The sequence below is a fragment of the Prinia subflava genome, chromosome 1 (assembly GCF_021018805.1).
Source record: "Prinia subflava isolate CZ2003 ecotype Zambia chromosome 1, Cam_Psub_1.2, whole genome shotgun sequence".
Lineage (NCBI taxonomy): Eukaryota > Metazoa > Chordata > Aves > Passeriformes > Cisticolidae > Prinia > Prinia subflava.
Window position 1 is genome coordinate 103,988,533 of NC_086247.1, and position 25,173 is coordinate 104,013,705.

Below are 25,173 nucleotides of genomic sequence, written 5' to 3' on the forward strand. Positions count from 1 at the left end.
TTACTGTACCACCTATATCATCATCATAGAATCATTAGAGCATGGTCTGGGTTGGGAGAGACCTTAAAGATTGTCTAGTTCCAACATACCTGCTGTGGACAGGGACATCTCACACTAGGCCAGGTTGCTCAGAGCCCCACCCAGCCTGGCCTGGAACTTCCAGGGATGGGGTATCCACGGCTTCTCTGGGCAACCTGTTCCAGTGCCTGACCACCCTCACAGTAAAGAATTCCTTTTTAATATCTAATCTAAACCTACTGGCTATCAGTTTGAAGCCATTCCCCCTTGCCCTGTTTCTGCATGCCCTTGTAAGAAGTTCCTCTCCGTATTTCTTGTACCTCCCTTCAAGTACTGGAAGGCAGCAATTAGGTCACCCCAAAGCCTTCTCTTATGAATCTTATGATCTTCTTATTAAGGGGATCTTACTTGCTCCTATATCTTATGATCTTTTTTTTTTTTTTTCATTATAATGCTACCTTGCACTGAATTTGACTGTCATTCTATCTAAAGTACAATAATAGTTCTTGGAAGTTATTAATTATATTTCTCCAGTGGGAATATACTAGGGGACTATTAGGTGCATATGTTAATTGTGTCTGTATTGATTAGTTTCATTTTCCATTTCATGGATTTTTCCTGTTATTTAAATTAATAAACTTCTAGTAGACATGGCTACATTTGGTGTAGCTGTGTAGAATAATTTTGAAGACAGATAAGTCACACAGGAAGCCATATATGAAAGCAAAATCTGTGCCTGAGGTGAGGCAGACACCAAACTAATGTTTTGCCCCTCTGTGTGATCTCCCATGTGTTCAGTGTTACTATAAAAAAATATAATAACAACATTTGAGTATGACTGGATATGATAAATTAAAAGCTTGAAAATAAATTTACCATTATCATGCTCTGTCTTCTGAAACCTGACACACCATGCCCAGAAAAACAAAACGGAGGTAGCAAGAATCAAGGTGCTTGGGGATCTTTCTTCAGAGCAGACAGCTCTGTAGCATGGATGGACCTTAAAATCTTCAAGTTTTCCAACAGCTTCAAGGGAGCACTGAAGCATCTTTCCTCTCTCTATCCTCTGCAGGGAATTACTGGAATGCCGCTTCTTTCGTTACTTCGTCATCTTACCTCCACTTCTCCACCTTCCAAGGGGAAACCAGTGCAGACATCTCCTTCTACTTCAAAACATCAGCCTCAGATGGGGTGTTTCTTGAGAATCTGGGAAACACTGACTTCATCAAACTGGAGCTGAAATGTAAGTATAGGCCTCCTATTACTATTTTCGGCAGTTGAAGTATTATGTTGAATAGTAGGTTTCAAACAATGTGTACCATTTAGTAAAATGTGTAAGCTCTCTAAATCCTGGAAAAAATCACAAATCAAACTGCTTGACATGTTTTCAAGTTGGCTTTTGTGAAAGGAGTGCTTGAAGTATATTTGAATTGTTTATTGAGGGGAAAATACAAAGAAGAATAAAACTGGTAACATCCATTACAAAGATGACACTGACCTGAAAAGGGTTTTTAAAATTGCATGTCAGAATTACTTCTTAAAAATTTATGTCTTCAGCTCTGTGTGCTTTTCTATTTTATTTCATGGTTGCTTTGGAAACAGGGGAAAGAAGGAAAAGAGAGACACCATCCTAATCAGCACTGCAAGGAGCCAAAGAGCTGAAAACTTGAATATGATATTTAAAAGCCATAAAAAAATCTCATAAAAATAAATCTTTATCAGCATTATCTGTTAATAAAATTGCTGATCTGAAAAAGAGGGTATAATGACACCAAAGGCAAGTCAATTTTATTATTCAAACCATTTTTAGTGGCCCAGGGGCAAACTTTCAAGGAAGGTGCTGAAATCCTCAGCGACACCTGAATTCTGCTTAGTGGAGTTGAAGCAGTTGAATCAGGGGGAAAGATGATTTATGTCTCCTGTGTTCTCCCCTGACCCTGCCATAAACGGGAGCAGGGAGAGGCCCTCTGTGCTATGTGTGGTTCTTATTACAGCCTCTAGCAGCACGTCACAGCCTCCCTGCACTCCAGCACTGGGGCACTGGGAAAAGCACGTCTGCTTCCTTTTGCTGCAGGAGCTACTCATGGATGCCACGGACCCAGATCTAAATGTCCATGCACAAAAGTCAAGGAGTCATTAACACTGAAAGAGAAGCCATTGGCTTGTGGAACCTAAGTGTATTTTTATACAGATTCAATGTGATTTACATATACACATCTAATTTGAAAGCAAAGAGCCATTTTCAACACTTCCCAAAGTTTAAACACACAAATTGGAATGTAGAAATTTAGAAACCACCAAGAGGTTCATTTAAAATGCATTTAAACTTTTTCCCTCCAGGTAAGAATAAAATGCCAAGTCCCATTTGGGTGGCATTTTTTTCCTTCTTTCTACAATGAATTTAGTTCACATTGTTTAATCCAATTTCTCTAATCTGCAACTTGTGTGAATCAAAACAACTCCTATGGATTCAAATACTCTTATTTGTTTACCAAGGGGAAAAACCTTTTAATAATAAAGTGGCAGCTATTTCTAATTTCCCCTTGAATTTTAGTAGTACGGACAGTTACTTGAAGTGGGCAACTTCAGAGCTTCTTGCTCTTCTACTTTATGGAAGGTGTTCACACTAATCAGACCAACCATGCTGTTGTTCACTTAGCTAAAAAGTGACACTGTCAGTGTATAAAGGTGACTTGACAGCAACTAAAATTCTTTTGAGCTCAGCTCGGAGTATCATTAAGCAGGACTTTAAACCTCTGCTTGAGATCCTCTGACTTTGCTGAGACTTGGCATATGCATAAATGTAACCTCTGCCTCATGTCACTGAATCTAAACTTTAGATTATAAATTCCTGATGGAAGAAGTTGAAATATCATCTTTAAGAAAAGATGTAAAACAAGAGTAAGAACTATACAGACTGTATTTGCTAAAAAGTACAAAGCAGTTCATTTGATATAATTGCATTCACTCTACCCTTTTTCTCTGGAAAATATTGTTTGAAATTTTCAAAACCCCAGGACAAGGCCTTTCTGTGACTTAAGTGTTCTACAGATCACAAATGAAAAAGTGCTGAATACTGTGGGTTCAGTAATAAAGAGAAATTCACCCTCTCCTCTAAATTACAAATTTATTAATGAAGGTTTGTTTTACATATTTTTTGGGTTTGTTTTGTTCTAGTCTGCACTTATAGTTATCTGGAATTCATTTAAATGAAGAGTAAAGTTTCAGAATTCCAGAAAGAAGTACCTTACACAGCTCTACAGTCAACTCTGATGTTTCTTAAGCCTGTTTCCTTTCTATAGAAGTCCTGTAAAATTAATATGTGGATTTGTTCCTTAATAGGAACATAAATTTGGGTTGGTAAGCTGTTTTTCAGCCACCCATCACATTCTCCAATAGAATAGTTATTTTGTATTAAAGGTTTTTTGAATAATGACCATCACCACATATTTACTGAAAGCTGTTGTGCTTTACCCGGTAGTCTTTTGTCTGTTCATTGCCTTCTCATACAGGTACAGTTCTCACTGGAGAAGCATAACTTCTTACAAAGCCTGTTCTCAATTTCTTTAGTTTTACCATTCCAAAAGGAAAATGTTAAAATCAGCATCTTGCATGTACAAATTCTATTTTCTTTTTCCCTTATGTGTAAAATACCTATGTGTGCCTGTAATACATGGTTAATGATGGATAAGAGTAGCTCTGTAAACCAGAAACAGAAAGATTCTACAGTATCCAGTATTTCTGTCAGCTTACTGCACTTGGGGAATGCTTTAGGGAAACAAATCATTCAGGCTATTAAAATTCTTAGCTTCAAGTCTTTGGAAAGGAGTTTGCATGTTTTATTCTGGGCACACAAAAAGTTGGTACTAGGAGCACTCATTAAATTATTTTACTGCTGTCTTTGAGTCTAATAATTCTTAAGTCTTATAGTGTCTTAGGGTCTAATAATTGTGCAGATTTTCTAACTCTCCAGATCCATATGAAAAAGAGGTGACATTTGCAGTATCTTGAAGAGTAACTTCATGTGCCTTCAGCAAAACCTCAGATTGCCATCTCTGAGGAGGGAGGAATAGAGGAAGGAAAGGAAGACCATGTTTCTTTGATTTCAGAAATAACTTTTCCAAACAGCTGATAAGGAAGGCGGCCAAGAAAAAAACAGGCATAAAATGCTACTAGGAATGTGGCTGAAGACTTTAGCTATTCCATTTATCAAACAAGTCCTCTGTCAGGCTCGTAGTTGTCACCATGCATGGAACAGCTGACAGAGATGTAGAATTACCTGAAACCTCAGTTTTTACATACATCAGTAAATCTACAGAATCCCACTGTTTTCATAGCTGGCTGGTCAGCTGACAATGGCTAGAGAAAAATGGTAGTTGAATAAGGTATTAATTTTTCTGTAAGGCAGGACTTCCATCTCTGATCAAAATTTCCAGATGATATTAAAATTAAAACTGGGTTTTAGAGTGAGAAAGAGAGGATGCATTCTCTTTTAGAGCTTTCCAATGTGATTTTGTACATTTATGAAACATGGACTGAAGATTTTAGAGTTATGACTATGAAAATGCACCTACTTCATACCTGAGATGCTTGTCAAATAGATCACATTTGAATTTTCTGTTCAAGAGGTATCCCAAGTTTTGGCAAATATGTATTCCTGAAAGAAAATTTTGAAGATGGCATATTTGTGGTAATTTGGGAAGAAACATCTACTATCACTGTTTCCAGAAAACCCTCTCAATGACATTGTCATATAATTCTAATGAAAAAAGACATTCTACTCACTTTTGTAGCTCCTCTCATCCCAGCACCTTCAAGCAATCCACAGACACTGATGTTACTATTCTGAAGTAAGTAAACAGCAAGCCACTTTTGCAACAGAAAAAAAAAAAAAAAAAAAAAAAAAGAGGCTTAGAGACAAAGGTCAGCTTGTGTTTGATCCTGGCATTAACATGTAAGAGAGGAAAGATCATTCTTATTATTTTTTGTAAGAAGCTAGAAACATTTATAACTGCTGCTTTCAGGGATGTCACTTGGCTGATAACCCCTGAAGGTGCCCTAAAAGTCTTCCCAAAGAGTGATCCCTGAACCTGGCAGCTGTGAAAGGGATCACATGGAGCAGCTTGCCAATGAGAGCAGTGGCATGGCTTCAGGAGGGTGTACTTGCTCTGTGGGCAGGGGATACTCACAGCACTCTAACACCTGACATTTGCACATGGAAACTCCTGTGCTGCTTGTGGTTCTCAGCTGTTTCCACGTTACTTATTTGAGACATAAGTAACTCCTCTAAAATCAGACAAGAAGCAGTGGCAGACTGGGGACCATGATTCCCATGACTCTTTGGTTTTGCCCAGACAGCCTTCATTCCTCCTCACTGAATGCTCTAACACATGACTGATTAATATATTTTCTTACAAATTTTAATAATTCCATCACATCTTTCTCCAGAGGCATCCTAAAATGCAATTCTACCGTATCAATGAGTTTCCCACAGGATGCTCCAGGTCCCCTATGTTACAGTAAATGTAGCTTATGTTTTCCACCGCTTAGTTTTTCTCCTCAGTAGGGAAATTGGTGTGACCTTTACTGTTTCTTTTAATTGAGTTGTTATTTTGTTTCTTAGCAGAAGGTCACTTTTCTATAAAACACCCCCCTAGTAAAGCATGTTGCATTAGCCACATGTCAAAGAGTGCATAGGACACTGAGGAATCTCTTCATCCCAGAGGCCCACAAGAAGTTATTAAATTAGAAGGAAAAACATTACATTTCTTCAGGGAAATTTATGACCCAAACGTTTTTACAACAGTACTTGCAAACTCTCATCCTATTCCAGGACAATATGAAATTTTCAAACAAAAGAAAAGAAAACCTGGTCTGAAGGACTGCATGTACCATTCTTTGAAAGACAAGATTCTGCTTCAGATGAGGCAGGTGATGCAGAAATGCCTGATATTCACAAACCAATTTATGACCCATCTGAGAAGACCAGTTCCACCTCTACCTTGTTACAAATTAGCAGATGGAGATAGGTACCCAGTCTGGCGTGTGAGAGCCAGCCAAAGGCAGCAAATGAACAATTCAGCTGGGGAACAGCCTAAAACTGACCAGTGGGAAATCTTAGTCACAGGGCAGTGGGGAAATTAAAGCCATCAGTAACTCTTCTGCAACAGGTTTGGACTTTGACAGCCTATATTTACAAGTTGCTTTGCTTTGGTATCCCTCAATGTCAGTATGGCATTCATGCCCCTTTGCCACACAGTGCACCCCCCCAGCATTGCCCCTCTCCTTTCAAGGGTGATTGGACACCTTTCTCTTGCCATAAATGCCACTTTAAAAGTAATTTTATGTGCAGTGTCTTATAAATCAGTTACAGCTCACCCCAAGTTCAAGGTGGGATCAGTTGGCACTCAAAGAGCATAGCTGTCCCTGACTTTGTTTTGCACTAAAAACATGCAGCACATGGCAGTGCATTGCTGGCACTACCACCCAGTAGTTCATCTCAGGTCTTTGTTCTTATTTCAAATCTACTTCCTGTTACATGTTGACACTACAGAGACTTTGTTACCTTCTTCATGTGTGCTAATCATTTTTATGCAGAAAGTAAATATTCATTATGTTGCACAAAATTGCCAGATGCTATAAGCATGAGACAGAAACAAACCTTCTGGGCCCTTGAGTTTACATCCTTACAGTCACAGACAACCAAAATGCATAACCTGTGTCCAACTCCCTAAATTTATGCAACTCTGTATTGAAAATAGTTTGAATCTTTGCCAGCTGGACAACTGTTTCAGAGTCACATCTTTGTTTCTTAGAAGTCTTCTAATTTCTAACAGTTTGATTTGAGTATTTTCTTTACAGCCATGCATTCTTGTTTCAGTATTGTTCTTTGGCTGATTGTGACTGTTTTCACTTCCCAGCATTTACTCTTCTCTTGTATGCTTATGGTGCAATCATATCTTCTATCAGCTCTTAATTGCTATGTTAAGCAAGATGAACTCACATAATCTCTTCTCATAAGATATTTTCTCCTGTTCCATTCTCTGGTTATGCTAATAAGGTTCTCTCTATTCATTGCACCTTGAATTGTTTCTTAAACACATGTAATCCAAACTATCCACATGAATTCTGATAACGGTTCACCAGTGCCCTCTACAATGTCATTAATTCTTGTGCTGCCCATTTGTCCTAGGAATTTTTGGCTGATTACATTGGAATACTATTTGTTATGTATTATTTTCTGACCTCTCCAACCTTGTGTTACTGGCAATAAAAAAAGAAGACATATGCTGACTTCTTGTGCAAAGGCATTTATACCAAATATGAGATGACCCAAACCACATTAGAGTTCCTCTAATTTTCTGATGACCTATACTTCACCTATCTCATCAACAATCTCTGCAATTCTGTTTTCCACCTCTGCTCTTTTTGGGAAAAAAAATCAAATATGCTAAATCTATAACAATTCTCTTCTTCCAAAAATCAGAGAGTTTTTTAATCAAGGAAGGATATTCACTGTGTTGACCTCAGTAAACCCATTATATGCTTTCTTTTTGTTTGTGTCCTCCTCACATTAGGCAATAATGTCTATTTCACTTGCTGATTTGACATGCGCTCTTACCTTGATCAACTGCAGGGTAAAGTCTGGTCACTAAGTCACTAAAGATATGGTAATTGCATTTGTTTACATATTCTTTGTAATTACCTGTAATTTGAAGTAAAAAGTCACCAGAAAACTCTCATCATTTTATACCCTTATGCCGGCTGATGTGTACTGAAGCCAATCACAAACATCTCAACTCCCCCCCGTCCAGAATACCTCAGATATGAGAGCATCCAGACGCTTCCTCCTGCAATTTCCACCTGGTGTTTTCCTCTTGGGGCAAACCTCTTTGCCCATCAGAGAGAGCTAAGAGGAGGAGTAGAGGAGGATGCACAAGAAGACCTGACTGTCTTTTGTCACTGTCACTCTTCCCATTAATCCCAATCACCAACATCATGTCAGAACTCGAAATGTCGTGAGTGAGGAACTCTGAAAGAGTTAACCAACTTTCATTGTTTCCTGAAGCTATGTGGCATGCATTCAATGGGTCTAATGGGCCTAAATTATTTAGATATTTTTCAGAATCATTCTTCTAAGTGGACAAACTGAATCTTGGTACTCTGAAAACTACTTGTTTTTCTGTAAAGTTGAGCTGCTTAGATAAAGTGTTAGCAATTGTTCTGTTAGTCTATTGAAAGTCTAAATCAGTCTTTATTGGTTTTACCAAGGCTATTCAGTTTTAAAGTAAAAAAAGGGTTTTCTGTGACTAGAAGATTAGATATAATGAAAGTGGAGGTGTTTGTAATAATTATAAAGTTGTATCCATGGTGTTTAAAATATTTATGCAGATGACTAATTCAAATTATTTCAACAGACTGATTCAAGTAAATATAATTATTTTCTCCCTAGATGCTAAATAGGTAGAGCTTTGGCCACAGATTTTCCTAACACTTTGCAGCATTTCATTACAGTTTAAATGGTAGTTTTAAAAAAATCAGTTTAAATCATGATGGAAATTAATTCATTTTTAAATCATGTTCAGTTAGGGCTCTGCCTTTCTACTTGCCTTGCTACAGTTGTTCTAAGGCAAATGAATATTTCTGCTCACAACTTTTCATTTAGAAACTTTGAAAACATATAATTTCTTACATTTTAATAGGAAAGAAAAACTTCTTGTAAAATTTTGTTTAAAAGTTAATAAAATGGTGATCTATTTTTTAAGAGCATGAAGGCAGTTACTATCACAAGGCTGCCACAACACTATCTTGCATAATTTAGACTTTTTATACTCTCTTGATCTAAATGTCTTGACTTTGTTTTTAAAATAGAGCTTTTTGTCTCAAATCATGCACTGCAGAGAGCTCTCTACTAGTATGAAATCTTAGAAACAAATGCTTTATAATACATAAATCCTCTCACCCACTCTTTTATGTTTTCCGCTGCTACAGCAGGAAACAGGAGCAGCTCTCCTCTTGGCTTTACATTTCCCAAGACTCATGCATACTCAAGCAAGATAGTTCACAAAAGGTGGCTAAACCAGGCAGCTCCCTCATTCATGTATCCTGCATCAAGTTTTCTACCTCTTATTACCATGAAGTCTGAGAACATATTTTTAGCCCCAACAGGTCAGTTCTGTTTCCCACTCTTGTACCACTCCATGATACTTCTGGTTTGGATTTTTAGTAGATACTTCTTCCTGCTGCAGGATAAAAAGCAAACAATACCAAAGATATCTTCTTCCATCTTGGGAAATCTACCCTGGATTTTGGCAACTATAAATTATTACAAGTGTATTTTCCAGAGCAGAAAATCTTTGACTCCAACTTTTGATAAAAGTTTGAGTTAGCTGGGGCCCAGTTAGCTGGGGCCCAGTTAGCTGGGCCCATCCACCTCACCCCCTCACACACACCCTTTTCATACAGAGTTCCTACACTAAAAACAAAATTGAGTCGTATTTTTGGATGGCCTTTTTTTATTGTGGTAGTAAAGTGCATAGTGCGACAGAGTTCTTAGTCTGATGGTGACCCTGGACAGCCACAGAGAAATAAATAGCCATGAAAAATTGCTAATAAAAGAGGCACTACAAATGACAAAACCTTACACAGCAAGGCAGAAAAATCAATAAATTTGTATCATCATGAGACCCTGCTCTGACACAAAAGTTTTTCAGTAGCTACCACCCAGGCACCTAAACACCTTTATAACCCTTAGCTACAGTCCACAGCAGAACCTACAGCTAATAAACAAATTACAGAATAAGGAAAGCACCATAGAAGAGGAGGAGGAGGGCACAGAGAATGTGCTTTCATAAAAGCACATCACAGAAGAGTGACAGTCTGGATGTCTAGTTTTCAAACCTGCACCAGGCTTTTACCACTTTTAGTATGATGCACAATTTAGAGTTTTGACTGATTTTTATTACAGTCAAATGTGACATATTCGAGAGGGGCATTGATATCCTTGTATCTGTTTGTAAGCACTTAAACACATGGCTCAGCAGCTTCAGACCTGTGCCAAATTCATAACAATTTTTCACAGTAAAATAAGCCACTCTATCCTCTCCAAAAACCTCTCTGATGCTTTACCATGCTCAGACAAAATCTGATTTCATGAGCATTACCACCTGCTTTTATTTTCCTGTTCATCCAAAAATTGTATGGGAGCAATTCTGTTTCATGGTAAAGTGCTGCAGTTAAAAGGATATAATGAAGTATATTATAAGCCACTACAGACAGGAGAACACACATCTCCTCCCCTTTTCCACTCAGTGCACTGACTACAGTTCCCTTTCTGTGAATCATCTGTCACAAAGAGACCAGGAGATATTGCTGCTGTATTATTTTTAAGCATTAGTAACTCTCATGAGATGAATCAACAGACCTTCAGTGAGTCACCGTTCCTGTTCCTTCCTTCTTTCCAGGCAGCTAAGTTGTTATTGGAAGAGAGCTGGTTGGATGGGAGGTAACATCTATCTGACATTGTGTGTATTGCCTTAGAATTAAAGCAAGTGGGTTTTTTTCAAGTCCTGCTCTAACCATCTAATGTTTGACTTTAAACCAGTCCTTCCACATCTCTTTTCTTTGATTCCTTGTTTATGCAGGACTGAGAATATTATTTTTTTGTTTTTGTTGCCCATGGCTGAAAACTGCTGTATCAACTAAAATACAACCATGAAAGTATGGAAGTTGTTTCCAAGTGCTTATCTACAAGACAGCTGCAGTGCAATTAGCATAACTGAAGTAATTAATAAATAATGATAATAAATAATTATCTTCTTAGGGCATATTTGGCCTTTGCATGATGTTTTATGAGAAAACTTGGTACTTCCATTAACTCAATTTTTTTTTGTCCCCCAAAGCAATCTAATGTACTGTGTAGGAAGATTGATATTTATGTTTGAGTGGTTCATTGGCAGTAGAGATTATTTTAAAGTGAGATAAAATAACTTAATAATTATCAAAATGAAATCCCTCCTTATCTTTGTCCCTACACAGATGTTTACTCATGAAAAAGGTATTGTACTGAGTTCTGATTTCCCTTCATTATGAGCTCCATTACAGCTATGCCTTTCCAAAATATTGCAAGTTGTGTGTGTAAGTGCTTGTCTGCCAGTAAAAAGGGAACTGCTGTCTGTCTGTCTGTCTGCAAGGTGAGAGAAGCCAGGATTTTTTTCTTTTTCTTTTTGCTGCCTTTCACTTGGTGAGTTTTTGGCCAGTTTCAGGTAGCCTGTGTGCAATATAGTACAGTACTTCTGAGTCAATTGACACATATTGTGTATTTAAGATTAAAACCACAGATGAGGATAATGAGGCTCAGCATGGATGCAATAGGCAAACGTTATTTCACAAGGTAGAGTCTATTCCAACATAGGCAATGAAAGAATGGACAAAAAAGAGCTAGTTATTCAGTCAGACAGACAAATATATGAAAATATGTTTGAACAATCATAAAATTAAATAATGAAATAATTATTTTAACTTATTTGATTCCCATTAATCCAAAGATGCTTTGTTTCTGTAAACTAGACTTACTACCTGTCCATTTGTTGAAATTACTATAAATCTTACTAGAAAGAAGATATTAAAGTGTCATGAAGGAAGAAGGACAATAATGCATTAAAGTTCACTCCTTTTAAATATATAGCAAAACAATTTGTTTGTGTGCAGTCTTGTCTTACAATGTAACAACATAATCATATGCATAGAAAACAGCAGCTCTTGCTGAATCAGGTCAACAAGTCTCAGTAGATCTGATTCCCTGTCCATTCTCAAAGAAATGTCACTGTAAGTTTACAGCTGCCAGATGGAGATGCTGCACATGGCAGAGACTGAATCAAGTGCCTTCAGGCTACAGACCAAACGGTGGAGAAAATGAGGATGAAAAATATGAGGATAGATACTTTAGAGGATGTTCTTTCCTGCTTTTAACAAAACATTTTCCTTTATTTTTGATTCTGATATGATTTTTATTTGGTGTGCAGGATATTTTGAAAATTTCAGGATAAAAACAAACTGAAAAGGTCATAAGAAGCTTCAAACATTCTGAAGAGTAATGTATTCCTAATGAAATTGGACAGGAATTGAATAAATTCTGTTCACCAGAAATTAGTTTCTTTAGTCTTTGGGGAAAAAAACACCCTTGGATTACTACTTGTATCTTTTCTAAATATTATGTTATAATTTCTTCCAAAACTTTAATGGCTAAAGCCATTCAGCTCTACATTTATTCATTCTTTTACCTTTCATTTATAAGTTAATTTCCCTTCTTCTTTCAATGCATGTTTCTAGACTTCTTATGACTGAAGATAAAATGTGTTTAAAAATATTTCTTCCAGGTAGCAAGAATTTCACTGAAAGAAATCAGTAATTCTGTTACAGAATGTCTGAAATCACTAATACTTAAAACTAACTTTACCATTATATTGTCAAAATGTTAATGCCAATAGCAGTCACTCCTTTTTCACAGGGAACTAATATTTTACCAATACATATGGTAATCTCTCTTCCCACACATCTCAAGTCCCTGAACATCAGGGCAGGGACTGGGAGGAAAAGGTTTCTCTCACTGCAACTCAGCTCAGCTTCAAGATCACCTGAGGAACGTGAACAAACATAGAGCTGTGGGATTGACAAGATGCATCCCATGGTCCTGAGAGAATTTGCTGCTGTAGTTACCAAGCAATGCTCTGTGATATTTAAAATATCATGACACTCAGGAAAAGTCCCCAGTGACTAGAAAAAGGTAAAGAAGAGAAGCTTGGGAACTGCTGGTCCGCCTTAACTCTCTCTCTGCTAAGATCATAGAACAGATCTCTTGGAAGTTATGTCTAGGCATGTGCCTGACAGGGAGGTGATTGGAGACAGCCAACACGGCTTCATCAAGAGAAAATTGTGCCTTACTAACCATCAGCCAATTCCCTCAGGACTCTGGGAGAATATCTCTTTGGGTCCCATAGAGTTATGCACATTCAGGTTCCTCAGATGGTCATGAACCTGATCTCTACTTACAGTGAGAAGTTCTTTGCTGCCCCAGTCCCATCCTGCTGTCCATCCAGTTGAGAGATGTGGGAAGAGAGGTTGTCATTGAAGGGTGATGAAAAGAGGTATTGGGTACCTCAGCCTTCTCCTCATCCATTGTTACCAATTTTCCACCACTGTTTATTAAGGGTGGGTGCACCTTCTTTGACCTTCCTTTTCAGGTTAGTATACCTGCAGAAGCCCTTTCTGTTGTTCCTTGCATCCCTTGCCAGGCTCAGGTTCAGTTTCACCTTGGCCTTCCTGACCCATCCCTACACAGCTATATTTCATCTCTGTATTCTTTCAAGGTTTTCTATCCTTGCTTCTACTGCCTGTGCATTTGCTTCTTTCCCTTTAGTGTGACCACCAATTCCCTACTCAGCCATGCCCATCCCTAGTTTTCCCTGTCTGTTTTCTTGCTCCTGGAGATTGCCAGCTCTTGTGCTCTATGGAAGTTCCTTAAAGAACTGCCAGTTCTGTTCTGCTTCCCTGTCAGTGAGGGCAGTCTCCCTGGGAATCCTATTAAATATCTCCTTGTAGGGCTGGAAGTTTGCTTTCCTAAAGTTTGCCTAACTTTACTCCTTACCTGATCCATATATTTCAGGACTGCAAACTCCAGCTATGCATGATCCCTTCAGCCCAGGCTGTCTCCAATCTTGATGTCCCCAGTTCACTCACTTACACTGGTGACCTTCAGATCCAGATGGATTGCTCATTCCCTACAGAATATCAGCTTGTTCTAAAGGTTCAGAGAAACACTGAGCCTTGCTTGTATTGTATCTTGTGGATGGAATTACACACGAGAAGTAGAACTTATATAATGTTAAATCAAAGCAGTAGCTTTACTCACCCTTTTTTCCTTCTTGGCACTTACATAACTGACTGCATAAGACTCAAAAGAATATAGAGTTTCTTTTTTTTTTCTTTATTTCACTTGTAACCCACAGGCAAATATAGAACGTCTAGTCTATACAATGAACCCCTATGGTAGAGAGATACCTGAGCTGTTTCTGAGAAAGATATAGCATGTCCACATAAATCAGCACTCAGCTATGCTGGGATTGATCCTCGGTGCAGTATAGTCTTTCATTAGAACTAATTACTGTTGGCACAGCATCATGCTGATGCAGCTGTGCAGTTTCCAGAGCTGGTTCATTTGGCACTTAGCTCAGGGATCACTGAAGTCTTGGGCATGGATGTGCACTGTCATTTGGTCAGATGAATGAAGCTTCTGCTCATTAGTTCAAATGGACTTTTCATTTGGGAATTAGATAAATGATGAAGCCATCCAGATGCTTAGTTCCCATTATTGTAAATACAGTTATGATTTTTGACAACTACCTGATTATTAGCAGACAGCCAAGCTACACAGAAATTTAGGTATTGCAGTCAAGCAACTTGGATCAACAATTTTTCTCTGTTATGTTATTTTGGTAGCTTTAATTTTAAGTAGTGTCCTTTGAGAAGTGGTCTCCTTAAAGCGGGTCATGTGTTCCAACATGGCACTTCAGGGGAGCATCTGTATCCCTTTCCACCTATTTCTGACAGCCAGGAACAAACTACCAATGTTGTTTCCATGTCAGCATTGGCAGGGCCTCTCTCAGCCCTGTGAAAATGAGGGCACCAGGGAAGGTAATTTAGAGACGACTTTGTGAAACTATCTTTAAACTCAAATATCTGAGTATAAGTGGGAAAAGTGGATAAGATTACTTTCAAATGCCCTCTTTTCTATCCAGAGTCTGTTAAAGGCAGTGGGAAGGATTCCAGTAACTACGGATATCAGACCTGATCTTGATGATCTTGACCATTTGATAGCTTTCATATAAAGATACATAGACGGCTGACTCTAGAAATATCTATCATATATCTCTTTTGATTAAGTTTTCTTTCCTTTTCAGTCATTTCACTGAATTCTGTCTACAGGTTCAGAGAGTGAGCCCTTTGCCAGAGGTGTATCTACAAACAAACTGTCCAAGAAGTTTGGCAGATGTTGCTCTTGAAGAGATACAATATTTTCAAGCTGTTGTGTTCTCAGAACAAATATCTGTCTGGCAGATTCAGTTCACAGTTTATAGCTTATTGTTGTAAACTATTTTACAGCTAAGTGAGTGAACTCTGGCTCTAGATGTAACACAGCATTTATGTTCTAAGAATGGGATTTCAAAAGGATTCTAAAGAAGTTAGATCCTCTTCCCTTTGATGTAAGTCAACTAAAACATCAGTCAGTCCCATTTGAAGGATTTAAAAATAGATCAGGGGAGGTAAGAGAAACAAAGTACAAGGGAGGGCATGAAACTGTGTTTCAAAGAAAGGATAATGGGGGAGAAGGAGAGAAATAGAGAGATGGGCGTACATTAGAGAGGTGGTTGAGAGGAGGGTTGTTATCCCTCTTCCTTTTTTTTCCCATTTTATGTGTCTTGAGAACATCCACCTACTGCTTGGCATCTTGTGAGTACCCACCCATCCATTATCATCTCTTTCTTTGCTGGCAGCCTCATTATAACTAAAGATCCTGGCCTGAAATTCATCCACAGAGATCAAAATAGAAAACAGGGGAGGAAAAAACATACTTGAAATACAAGTATTTCAAGGAAAATGGGAGACCTAGCTGGTCACAGATCTTGAATGTTAGAAATGTCTATCAGCTCATTTAAGCTGACCTTCTGCATAGCAAAGGACATAGAAGTCAGTGCTGCTTCTCCTGCAGCTGACTCTCAGAACTTGTATTTAACTAAAGCATATCTACCAGAAAGCCTTGAAAGCAGGGACCCAAGTAACATGGAATGTTCCTACAGACAATGCAATCACAGAATCACAGAATCACAGAATCATAGAATCACAGAATCATAGCATGCCAGGTTAGAAGGGGCCTCAAGGATCATGTTGGTCCAACCTTTCTTTAAAAAAGCATAGTCTAGACAAAATGTCTTGGCACACTGTCCAGCTGAATCTGAAAAGTGTCCAGTGTAGAGGAACCTACCACTTCCCTGGAGACATTGTCACAGTAGCTGATGGTTCTCATCATGAAAAAATTCCCTCCTGTGTGTCCCCAGGAGTAACTTGTACCCATTACCCTTCATCTTTTCCATGTGACTTCTTGTAAAAAGGATGTCTCCATCTTCTTGGTAGTCATCGTTTAAATATCAGAACAATGATGATAAGGTTTCCCCCAAGCCTTTTTTTCTCAAAGCTAAACAGAGTCCTTACCTTTGTCTTTCTTGAACTTCACAGGTTCTTCCAGACCTATCCAGGTCTTCCTGCACAGTGGTGCAGTTGCACCCCTTGATTTTTATGGGCAAATGCCTCATAGTTTTAAGATGATGTAATGATGAGACTTGAACAGAGCTAAAAACAACACAGAACAAAAGAGTGAGAAGGGCATTTTTTTGCCAAAGTTGCTCTTCTGTGTTCTGAACAGATGTCTGACAACATCCTGAGAGCTTAGAAAACTGAATCGATGAAAGAAACGTGTTCAGATTTAATTACATGTAATTGGGCAAGGCACAGAAAGGGTAAAACAGCCACAAACCTCAGTGTACTGAGTGAATTTATGTAGCAGGTGTACATAAAAAATTCACCCTTGTTCAATTTTATGAAATTTTCATCACAAAACCTTGTACTGACTGAATAAATTAAAACCCACATTAACTTTTTTTTTTCATAACAATTAGGCAATTTTAGACATTTGTTCAAAGTCTGATCATTATTCTCATTCTTTAGAAAAACTGGCTTGGCTTTTATGGTATTTGGTAGACTAGAAAATAAAATTATTATTAGGGAAACTCACTTCATTACCTAAAAAGTGATCAGTACAAACCTCTGGTCATTTTTCTGCAGCTCATTTCCTACATATTTTTGAAAAAAAATCCTGTGCTGGGTCAGTCATTCCAAATAAATACTCACATATGCACCTGTATGTTAGGTATTTTTTCAGTCATCCTATTTACATGTTTGACAAACTAATGCCACCGTCACATCAATCAAAGATGTATTTGAGTCAAAGATACCATATCATGCAGGGATTGTATGTGTAGACAGAGACTGAAAAGTATAACATACTTAGGGGAAAAAGCTAAATAATTGCCAATCCTCTATATAAGAAGTTACACTGAACTTCTGAACAAATTGGATGTTGTACTGGCTCTGGCTGAGGTGGAGCTAGTATTCTCCTCAGCAGCCTATATGGTGGTGTGTTTTGGATTTGTGCCTAGAATAGCACTGATGCCACAGCAGTGTTTTGCCTGTTGTGAGCAGTGCTTGCACAATGCCAAAGCTTTCTCTCTATCCCGGTCAGGAGACTGAGGGCAGAAAAGGCATTGGAAAGGGACACAGCCAGGACAGTTGATCACTGACCAAAAGAAAAACACCTTGCTCTGCAGTAAAGTTGGCATAGAGGAAAAAGGAGTGGGGGCAGCACGGTGTGCTCAAACACAACCTTGAATTCTTCATTCCTCCCATCCTTGAGATTTAGGGTCTCAAGAGATGTGGGAAGAGCAACTGCCAGTAAAAACTGAGACAAAAAAAATATTAAGTACCTCAGCCTTCTGGCTGTCAGTTTTCACCAGGTCACCTGTCTCATTTTTGGGGGTGTGAAATTTCTTTTTTCTTCATTTTCTGACTAATGTGCCTGTGGTCAGATATTCATCCATTTCTGTTAAGACCTGTCATCTTACCTAGAGATGTCCCTGGTTGGAAAGTACTTATTCCACGAACTGAAAATGGAACTCAGAATGAAGAGTCAGAACCAGTAAAATAACTTGCATGTGAGACATCCTCTTTGCAGCCTCTGCCCATCTGTGAATCTCTTTTCATTGATATTTTTCATGGGTTTTTTCAGTCCAGCAGTCTAGCAAATACATTTCCTTGCCTTTGGTATGAGAATCATGTTTTTAGGTTGGTTGAAGAAGGATCAGGAAGTCCATAGATACAGTATTATCTTCTCTAATGTTCAGCATCTCAGCAGGTACATGCACTGAAAATGGTCTATGATAAGATTTTGCTAGAAAGCTGTTCTTTCCCTAACTGTAAGGTTGAATATAAAAATTTAATATAAATTTATACAATTGGTACTCATTTCAAAGGGACCAATTTCCTCCAAAAAGTACCAATTTAGTTACATATCTTTTAGGCTGCGATACAGATTTTAGTTTACAGCCGTGCACAAAGTTAGACCATGCAGGCACAGAGCTCCTACTTGAAATATTTTTTATTTGCCAATTTTCTTCACTTTCCCTTTTAAAAGAATAACTTTCCTTTTAAAACTTAGGGGTATTTCTATCCAGAAGACCAAAAGCTTGCAAACAAAGAAGCATTCTTGCGGAGGTTTTCAAAAGTTTTGAATGGATAATAGTCAAGGTACTCTGTAGCAATATTGACAGTGTCATCAGCTGCCTCAGAATAAGAGAAAGAGTCTGCTAAGAGGTCCTTATTTTACAGTCTTGTTGACAGACAGCTTTTGGGAAGCTATTCAAGCCTGACAGTGAAGAGATCTGAGGCAGTTCTTCAAAGCAAAATTAAAGGAGAATTATACACACACGCTTGAAAATAGACTTGAACACAACATACAATTTAAGTGCTGGAGAGGTTTTACTCTAATTCCTACTTGCCTGGGTTTATTGGCAGAACCACTGAAGTTACAAAACATAATAATATTAAAACTAAACATCTTTATTTCTGTAACAGCAAGCTTTGGCTTACACAGATTTTGTGCCTTGTAAAGTGCAAAAGGCCAAACAGATTAAATCCATGGCTTATAAAAGGCAGTTCATTCAACAAATTAAGTTATTATATTCAGCAGAGAACAGAAAGAACAACAGCTTTTCAATTTTTTTCTTTTAGAAGTAGCCAATTTTGGAAAAAAAAATCAATTATATAATAAATTTGGGTTGAAAGCATATTTTCTGTAAAAAATTTATTCCTATCCATTCAGTTTTCTTAAAAATGCTGTCAAGTCAATCTGATATAACCTTGTGAAAATCTATTAGGTCATGTACAAAAATATTCCCCACTATTTATCTACATTGTTAGTGATAATGAACATAGAGTGGTGCTTTTACCCCAATTTAATAGCCTTGCTGAGTAAGTGTTTTATAATAGTGCATTATCAATTCAACCTAACCAGAAACCACAGCTCTACTGGAACACCTCAACCCTAATTGGGCACCCGAGATCTTTGAAGGGAATTAAAAGGGGGGGGTCTGGCTTTTTTATTTTGTGTGTAGAAAAACCAAATTAAATTGAACACTTGGTTGTCTTTACTTCAGTGTGGTATCCTCATTTGTGAATGCAATTGATAATCCATTCTCTTTTAACCCTTTCATCTGATGTTTTGCCTCCAGAACAGAATTTGGAGCCCAAAGATGTATAAACTAAACCTCAATAAGAAATTCATAATTATACTACTTTATGAAAAATAATTTATATATTACTATTCACACTCAACATTCAATAATAGTTATCAAGCATCAATTTGCCAAGGATGACCTGAAGGAATGTCCATTAGGGCTTAATGGACATTGGTAAAATTTCTAGGCATGATTTTACTCATATACTATAAACAGAGCACTGTAGGGCTTACTAAAAATCCATTTCTTTTTCAGCCATAAAATGTTCCATGGATCTTAACCACAGCATGATTAGTTCATTGCAAGAATAAATTGCCTCTCAAAATAAATTTTAAAAAAATTAGACTCCTCTACCATTTTTTTATCAAAATGTTTATTCCTTAAAAAAGAACCACATAAACTGGAAAGCGGTAGAGTTCAAAGATTAATGCAATTGTTTGAGGATCTGCTGATACTTTCTTCTAAAAGTCGAACTCCTACTCAAGTTAGAAGGTACTGAATATGCTTATAAACTCAGAAAGATGACTTAGCAGTGCACATTTCTGTTTGATATGACTCCTCACCCTTTGGGAAGTGGAAGTGAATGTGTTCACAATTTAAGACCGCCAACAAACTGCGGACACCCTTTGCTTGCTCCTCCAGCCGCTACCGAGGTCTCCTTCTCCTTCGATGTGGGAAACGGGCCGGTGGAAATCGCGGTGAGATCCCCCAACCCGCTCAATGATGACCAGTGGCACCGGGTCAATGCCGAGAGGAACGTCAAGCAGGCCAGCCTGCAGGTGGACCAGTTACCCCTGGAGGTTAGGAAAGCTCCGACAGAAGGACACACGCGGCTGGAATTGTACAGCCAGCTCTATGTCGGTAAGGCGCAGAGGGGGCAGCCGGGCTCTGCTCTCACAATGCTGAACGTTCTTTGCCTCGTGTCTTGCCAGCAGCAGCTAGTGAATGTGGGAAGCTGTGCTCCTCGAGTATTTGTGTGACAGCAAAGGAAGGGGGTAGGGGAGGAGCAAAAGAGAAAAAAAGAAAAAAGAAAAACGGGTCCATAATTACAGAAATACAAAGGTTAGCTAAGAGAAGAACCTTGTGAATTTGAAATCTGTCCTCTTTGTCTCTCTCCACCTGCATCTCCTGGCTGAAAGTGCCTCCAGCAGACTGCAGTGCCAAACTCCTTTTTTGCTGAGTCTCTTCCCAGACACACAAACACTTTTTCACCACAGAAGTGAAAACTTCTTCAGGGCTCTTGCCAGGATGGCATGTGCCTGCAGTGCCCATCCTAGCCTTGGCAGCATTCTTCAGACTTGATCACTGGCCATACTTTTTCGTTCACAGCTCTCATTGCAGTCTTTTGCCTTTAGTCCCATGGGCTATTTACTCATTCAGTGCAGGAAAACACCACACAGTGTCACACAAATGCATTCCCTGGAACCAAGTTAGTCCAGCTGCTTTCTGGAGCTACTGGTTTCCACTAGATTTGGGGCAGGCTATTCCAGCAGCATTGGTATTTCTCCAACTGTTAGCCGCAGGGCTGCAAAGTGCTGACATGCCAAGTGTCATCAGCTGGAATCAGAACTGCATGAAATGTTGAGCAAAGAAGCACTTTCATACCTCTCTAGATATCTGCTACAAAAGAAGAAGGAAGTGAAAAGAGAAAAACATATATCTTCCTTTTCCAAGTTAGTCAGCATTCAACTACTCGAATTAAAATGATGTTTAAAGCATTCATTGCCTTAGTAATCAGCCCAGTGTCACTGCAAACTGTAGATAATATGTCACCAGATGTGCAGGTGTTATTTACAAGCTCAGTTGTCCTTTGCTGCTGTGATCCTAGTAAATGGCAGTTTCAAAATAAGCTGAAAGATGAAGTTTGTTTAAAAGAGCAACATTTAACCTTTAAAAAAAAAACCCAAGTATTTTGCTGTTAAACATGAAGAGCTGGAATTTTTTTTCCTAGCCAGAGTTCTTTGAGAATTGTTGATAATGATGATTTTATTTGTTAGTTTTGAATTGACTGTAACACCAGCAATGTTTTGAAATATATAGTATCTTTATTGCCAAAAAACTAAATGTCATAATCTGCACCAGCTTTTTTTTCTTTCTGAATCACGTCTATTTCATATAACTTGGTGATTGAGGCACACGTATCAGGGAACAGCTTTAAACGATGGATTTGAGTTGGAGTGCCCAAAATGAATACCTAAGTATCGGGGCCCTGGAGGGGAATGCTTAACAAGAATTGTTTTAATGCCTCTTTTTCCATTTTATGTAGAATAAATATCTATTCTTTGGGTGAACGAGAGGGACTGAGGGGTATTTGGGGACTTTGTATGCTAGGGGCTAGGACAGTCACTGAGATGAGAAAGAAGGTTTTTCACCACTGCAGTTGATATGGGTTTACATAGAATGGAATCACACCAGAACACCTCTGCCGTGTGCACTCAGCAGAGACCAAGCCATGATGCTCCTACTCCAGATCATCTAGTTACCAGTACTTGGTTTGAAGCAGATCACTCTGGTTTGTATTTAGTCCTCTTCCCCACTCAGGTAAATATCAGCCCCTGTGCTCTGTGGGGATGAGCATTCAGATCTCCTCAGGGACTCTCTGGCACCTGCAGCACTGCAGTAATCAAAGAGAGGAGGGATGAGCAGAAAAGGTGCCAGCACTAATTGTTATTTACTCACATTTTTTAGTTTGGGTTTTTTTGATTGTTGTTTCTAATCCAGCCTCAGATAAGACTTTCCTAGCTGAAATCACATTTTTCGGTGAGTGTTTACTAGGGGTGAAAAAGGGCAGTTCTTATTAACTGCTATAAAAAAAATCTTAACCCAGATTGTCACATGTAGTTTTTCAGTGTTCCACCCTTCAGTCTATGCTCTGATAAATAAATAGTATACATGATGTTTCTTGGAAATTAATGTGAATCTTTCCTATTGTAACTGAGAATAGGGATTTGACTCCTTTTGTCTTTGCCCATTGTGGCACAATAATGTAACACTGCATAGCATATAATGGCATTATTATTAGCATCCCCCATTATTAATTATTAGGAGAGAAAGGCTACACCTTAGCAGCTGAGCCAAGCCCATTTCTTCCACTGTTATCTCTAGAAGCAATGAAGTTGAAATGAAAGGGAATCTTACAGTGTAGGGCTAGAATCTCAAATGTGTAATCAGGATAAAGCAAGCACTGATAAAAAACTGCTATTTATGCTTGCTAATGGTATGATATCAAAGGGCTGGGTTTCACTGATTTGTTGTCATTAGGACAAGGCAGTTCCTTGCCCTTAGAGAGAAGTTACCGCAGGGTTAGCACTATATTTCACATGCAGCAGCAGCAATTAAACCCACTCAGTCCCGTCTCACGGTCCAACATTCCCTCTCAGGTGCTGCAGGAGGCCAGCGAGGCTTCCTGGGCTGCATTCGTTCCCTGAGGATGAATGGGGTGACGCTGGACCTGGAGGAGAGAGCCAAGGTCACGCCCGGGGTGAAGCCCGGCTGCTCCGGCCACTGCACCAGCTACGGGATGTACTGCGCCAACGGCGGGAAGTGCGTGGAGAAGTACAACGGCTACTCCTGTGACTGCTCCAAAACCGCCTACGATGGGCCCTTCTGCATCAAAGGTAAACGCCTCGGAGCAGGAGGGGGGCTGGGGGGAGCTATTTGCCTGAGGAAAACAAAAACAGTGATGGATTAGATGCTTTAGCTTTGATTTTGTATAAACAAGTAAATCCGATTTAACATTTCTTGCTAGCAAGTCAAATATTTAAATGCAATTATTTAAAACCACATCTCTTATGGGAGCTACATGTTACCTCTTTAGATCAAATAACACAACAGCAAAATGCGTCAGGAATGCCTGTAGTAGTAGCAGGTCTGACAGAGGGTATTCCATAGTCTTGACCTGTAGAACCATAAATTCCAACTAGCACAACGTCATGGCAACTTCTTGAGAAGAAAAACATGGATTTAAACAAAAGTCATTCAGACATGTAGGTATGACATTTGGGTTGAATGTCCTATATATTGGGAGGCTAGCATTTGGCTTAAAAATTTTATCCATCCATAAGTAGATCAAGTCTTTTAGTACCTCAGACTGGGTTAGGGATTGAACCTGCTAGGATAAAGGAAGGCACAGAGCTCCCACATTTATGTCAGTCCTTTGGAAATGCTTAAAATATGTTCTGGATGTTCAAAAGCAATGATTGTAAGAGAACAATGTACTGTGGCTGCACAGGTCTGCATGAGAAAGAAAGGCAAGAACCAAGGGAAAGAAGGATCCAGCAACAAAAACTGAGAAGAAAAGTACTAATTTATTTTTTCTTGTTTGACTGTCTAATCCACTGTTTTTCCTAATCATTTTAAAAGCTTTCTCAAAGTTTCAGCTAAAAATGTGAAGACTCTTCTCATCAGTATCCCTGATGTTAAAGAAACCTGTACCCTCATAAAGTGCATCCAGACTGCTTTTACATTCCTCTCTGAACCAGGAATCTTGCAGGCAGTCTAGGTCACCAGACACCAGATCTTTCTTAACATCTCAGGGTGTTCTGCCAAGTCAAAATCTGAGAATTATTTTGCAAATATCCATACCCTGCTGTCTTTTAGCCACACTTATAGGAAGCACAAAGTTTATAACTGAAATAGGCAGTCTTTTTACCTGATGCTGTGTTATGGACTGCATTACCTCCCCACACACTTCAGCCACTTTCATTTATATCCACTTTCATTTATATGTATGTTCACTTTTGGTTCATTCTGTTACAGCAAAGCTTTGTCCTTTGCTGGTGTTGTTCACATATTGACCACTCTTCTCTAAAAACCAAGGGATTGTTTTCATATCACCAAATATGCACACCACCAGATATGGATGAATCTCTGGTGTGATTATTTTATAAATTTCAATAAATATGATGTATTTCTAGCACAGCAGAAGGAAAGCAGCTCCTTCTCTAGGTAATGGCTTCCACTGTGCTTGCAAGCTTTCATCAGCTTTCACCATGCTGTGTTGCTTCAAAAGCAAATTATAAAACATGTCCATTCAGTTCAGGACTGTATATACAGCAACTCCTGAGAATGTGAATACAGTAATTTCAGTTAATTTAGCAAATGGTTTGTCATGAATAATGGTAATGCATATTTTGTATTTCTGTTCACTAATGCAGTTATATGGTAGAGAAAACCCATTCAGGCTGGAATTGGGTCAATCTCTTACAGATCGCATGTGTTGACTGAAAAAAAAAAAAAGGAAAAGAAAAGATAATTACTGCTATGCCACAGTCACTGCACAGTCACTGAATTCACTTTATAGCTTTTTCTGTGTTGCCAGAACATATCACACTGACTTTTATTTGTGAGGGTTTTGTTCCTCTTACAGATAGGTAAGCCCCAACCTTCCACCAAACTTAGCTCTAAGCTAAAGTGTTTAATTTTTCCTGGATGTGGAGCAGAATAAAAACATACCATTAGGGGAATAATTGAGCACCTAGCTCAGGCGAACCCTGATTTTGGCTGGCCTGTAAGCACTTCCACAGCAGCAGCAGTAATGCCATGTTATACATGCTATGTTATACTCTTCCCCTTACCAGTCTCCCAGTGCAGCCAAGGGCCCAGAGCTCTGACAGGGATATTTTGGGCATGCAGTGAAACTTCCTGTGAGCTGGTGTTCATGCAAAAGTACTCTTGTTAGTGCAGGGGTGACTTTGCCATACGGTGTTGTGCCATTTAAACGTGACATCAGATCTCTGCTTTCAATATCAAA

The 25,173-nt window shown here is 38.7% G+C and overlaps 1 protein-coding gene across 1 annotated transcript in view; it reads left to right on the forward strand.

The window, feature by feature from the left end:
• CNTNAP2 (contactin associated protein 2) overlaps window positions 1–25,173 on the forward strand; it is a 1,042,914-nt gene that overhangs the window by 937,264 nt on the left and 80,477 nt on the right. Inside the window, exons 16-18 of the mRNA XM_063405816.1 lie at window positions 1,091–1,261; window positions 20,064–20,282; window positions 22,802–23,038. Of these exons, the coding sequence (XP_063261886.1) occupies window positions 1,091–1,261; window positions 20,064–20,282; window positions 22,802–23,038 (627 nt within the window). The remainder of the gene's footprint in view (window positions 1–1,090; window positions 1,262–20,063; window positions 20,283–22,801; window positions 23,039–25,173) is intronic.